This window comes from Trachurus japonicus, unplaced genomic scaffold (assembly GCF_045865225.1).
Source record: "Trachurus japonicus isolate A0001 unplaced genomic scaffold, Traja_1.0 AP030372.1".
NCBI classification, from domain to species: Eukaryota; Metazoa; Chordata; class Actinopteri; order Carangiformes; family Carangidae; genus Trachurus; species Trachurus japonicus.
Window position 1 is genome coordinate 1 of NW_028220505.1, and position 3228 is coordinate 3228.

Here is a 3228-nt window from a genome sequence, read left to right on the forward strand (position 1 = left end):
ATATGAAAGTCCGTGATCGATTTTTTCCCCCCCTCCTTTTCCCTTTTTGAGACCGGTTCTCATCGGCAATTGTTACATTAAAATGAATAGGCTGGGGCGGTGCGTGGCGCAGTGGTTAAGGCGGCCGCCCCATGTAGAGGCTACAGTCCTCACCGCAGGCGTCCCTGGTTCGAATCCCGCGTCGGGCAGACCTTTCCTGCATGTCATTCCCTCTCTCTCTGCCTCCCCCTTTCCTGTCTATCTATACTATGGCTATCAAATAAAGGCATAAAAGCCAAACAATATATTCGTCAGACATTACGATCGCGCACCCCGCCGGCTGCCGAAGCTTCGATTAAAATCGATTTTATGTCCTCAAAGCTTCGATTATGAAAATATGATAATCGGGTCAGCCCTAATGATTATCTCATAACGTGGTGAATGTGCAGATTACAACTTGTCCACCAGAGCGTTTTGGAGTACCATTCAAATTTGCCAAAATGTTGAACCTTCCCTTTAATTAAAGGAGCGAACTACTAATTCTTTATTAATATAGCTTCACAAAACATTTTAAAACAACACAGCATATAAATAGAGGATGAAAAGAAGAGAAAATAAAAGAGTGACAATAATTAGTTGCCATGCAATTCAAAGGCCTGTCGGAACAGGTGAGTTTTTAACTGCGGCGCCTTGAAGATTTCAATCGATTCGACTGTAGCACTGATGATGAGTCATCTCTCATCCTGACTGAGTGTGTTGTGTCTCTCAGGACGACCTGGAGTTGCTGGCGGCGAGCAGCTCTCCTGCCCAGCGGACGGCGTTGCCCCTGAAGAGGTCGGCGGTCCTGGGCCCCGGCCCCCAGGAGCAGGTTCAATCCCCGGCCCAGCAGTACACGGAGGAGGCGCTGAAGGAGCTGTTCAGACACGTCCACCACAACATGCCCGACTCGGCCAAGAAGAAGAAGCTCGTCAGACAGGTCGACTACCGGAAACATTCAGCTCCTCCTGCATCTCCACTCTGTTCAACCACCTCTCTGACCTGGGTGTGTGTGTCTGTGTGTTTCTGTGTGTGTGTGTGTGTGTTTCTTTTCTTTCTCCTTTGTGCAGTTGGTCAAACAGACGAACTCACACACACCGACCAGTGAGCAGAAGCAGGGCGCCCCACCCCCCAGCAAGAAACACCCCCGCTCCCGCTCCTTTGGAGGACTCATCAAGGTACGGAGAGGAGAGGAGAGTTCAAAAGGTTCAAAAGTCAAACTAAATGTGATAAAATAATAATAATAAATACAGGAGAATATCATGGAGAAGTTTATTTATGTCAGTAATTCAATTAAAGAAGTGAAACTAATACATTATAATAGACCCATTACACACAGAATGAAACATTTCATGTCCTTATGTCTTTGTTAAATGTGAAGCGATAATCATTACGGTTAAAAGAAATACATAACGTTCAGTATTTCCAAAAAAATTTATATTACAAAAGAAAAAATAAGCATTTTTTTTTAACCCTCCTGTTGTTCTTCTGGGTCAAATTGACCCGATCTGTTCCCTTCCTCCATCCTTCCATCTTTTCTCCCTTCCTTCTTTCCACAACCCTTTTTCCCCTTCCTTCCTTCCTTCCTTCCTTCCTTCCTTCCTTCCTTCCTTCCTTCCTTCCTTCCTTCCTTCCTTCCTTCCTTCCTTCCTTCCTTCCCATCGTCCTTACTTCTTCCTTCCTCTTTTGATCCAGTTGACCTAATCTGTTCCCTTCCTTCCTTCCTTCCTTCCTTCCTTCCTTCCTTCCTTCCTTCCTTCCTTCCTTCCTTCCTTCCTTCCTTCCTTCCTTCCTTCCTTCCTTCTCTTCTTCCTTCCTTCGTCTTCCTTCCTTCCTTCCTTCCTTCCTTCCTTCCTTCCTTCCTTCCTTCCTTCCTTCCTTCCTTCCTTCCTTCCCATCGTCCTTACTTCTTCCTTCCTCTTTTGATCCAGTTGACCTAATCTGTTCCCTCCCTCCATCTTTCCTTCCTTCCTTCCTTCCTTCCTTCCTTCCTTCTTCTTCCTTCTTTGAATGAAATCTGTTCTCTCCCTCCATCTTTCTTTCCTTCCTTTTCCCTTCCTTCTTTCCACAATCCTTTTTCCCTTCCTTCCTTCCTTCCTTCCTTCCTTCCTTCCTTCCTTCCTTCCTTCCTTCCTTCCTTCCTTCCTTCCTTCCTTCCCTTCATCCTTACTTTTTGACCCAATTGACCCAATCTGTTCCCTCCCTCCATCTACCTTTCCTTCCTTCTTTCCTCCCATCTTTCCCTTTGTCCTTCCTTCCTTCCTGCCTTCCTCGACCTAGGAGGACAACAGGAGGGTTAATATGGAAATGTTGCCGTCTGAAAAGTAAATCCGTCTATATGCACTCAATACTCGGTGGGACTGTAAATAGACTCTTCCATGATGATGATGTTCTACTTTACTGAGTTGCTCCTGTCTGTAACATTGACACCTGATGACAGCGTAAAGCTCGTGGCGAGCAGCTGACGGCGGAGCGGCGAGTCAGACACATCTCTCCTGAAGTTGTGAGCCGGACGGGAAGGAAAGCTGGGAAAGAAAACGTCCTCCTCCAAGGAGTGAGTAAACCACTCATCACATCACTGTTACCCCCAGTTTACACCCACTCCGACTCCGTCTCAGTCTCTGATCCAGTTCAGCTCCGTTTCACGTATCAAACCGTCACGTCTCCGTCTCCCAGAGCAACTGGAGGCCCGAGACCACAAGAGAACTACAAACTGTCACGATAACAGCTGTGAGATCAAAATGTAAACAACATCTCAGGTCGATTTTCTGTCCTGCTTCTTACTCTGTGGTATCTTTGAACTTTTGGTTTGTGTTGTCGAGCGGTTTTGCAGTTTTCCACATCATGATGAATATTTTTTCATCCATGACGCTCTGTTCAGCTTCAGCTTCCTCTGACTGATCGATGACCAGTTGTTTGTGCCAGCGTGTGAAACGCATGTGGACACAGCGATGATTTACGATTTTATTTTATTTTGAAATGTGGATTCTCTGTGCGTTTCTAATCGACGTGAATAAATTGATACTTGATCGGGCTCCATCATCTGGCAAAAACAGACCTGCTGCCTATTTCTGCCGTACCAACGGAGCTGTGACGGAGCGGAGATAGATAGACAGACAGACAGACAGACAGACAGACAGGCAGACACTTTATTTATCCCAAAGGAAATTCAGTTTCTCAGCTGCACAATAAACAACATCATTCAACAGAAAG

General features: G+C 46.0%; 1 protein-coding gene across 1 annotated transcript; it reads left to right on the forward strand.

The window, feature by feature from the left end:
• Positions 1–620: 620 nt before the first annotated feature.
• LOC146960438 (rho GTPase-activating protein 19-like) lies at positions 621–2740 on the forward strand. Its single transcript, XM_085772382.1, has 4 exons — positions 621–647; positions 749–955; positions 1086–1193; positions 2456–2740. Exons 1-4 carry the CDS (start codon positions 621–623, stop codon positions 2738–2740), a joined length of 627 nt encoding a protein of 208 aa, XP_085628508.1.
• Positions 2741–3228: the final 488 nt, after the last annotated feature.

Coding starts and splice junctions, on each gene's coding strand:
- LOC146960438 (XM_085772382.1), top strand. CDS start 621: ATGCAATTCAAAGGCCTGTCGGAACAG. Junction 956..1,085: donor AGAAGAAGCTCGTCAGACAG/GTCGACTACCGG, acceptor TCCTTTGTGCAG/TTGGTCAAACAGACGAACTC. Junction 1,194..2,455: donor CCTTTGGAGGACTCATCAAG/GTACGGAGAGGA, acceptor ACCTGATGACAG/CGTAAAGCTCGTGGCGAGCA.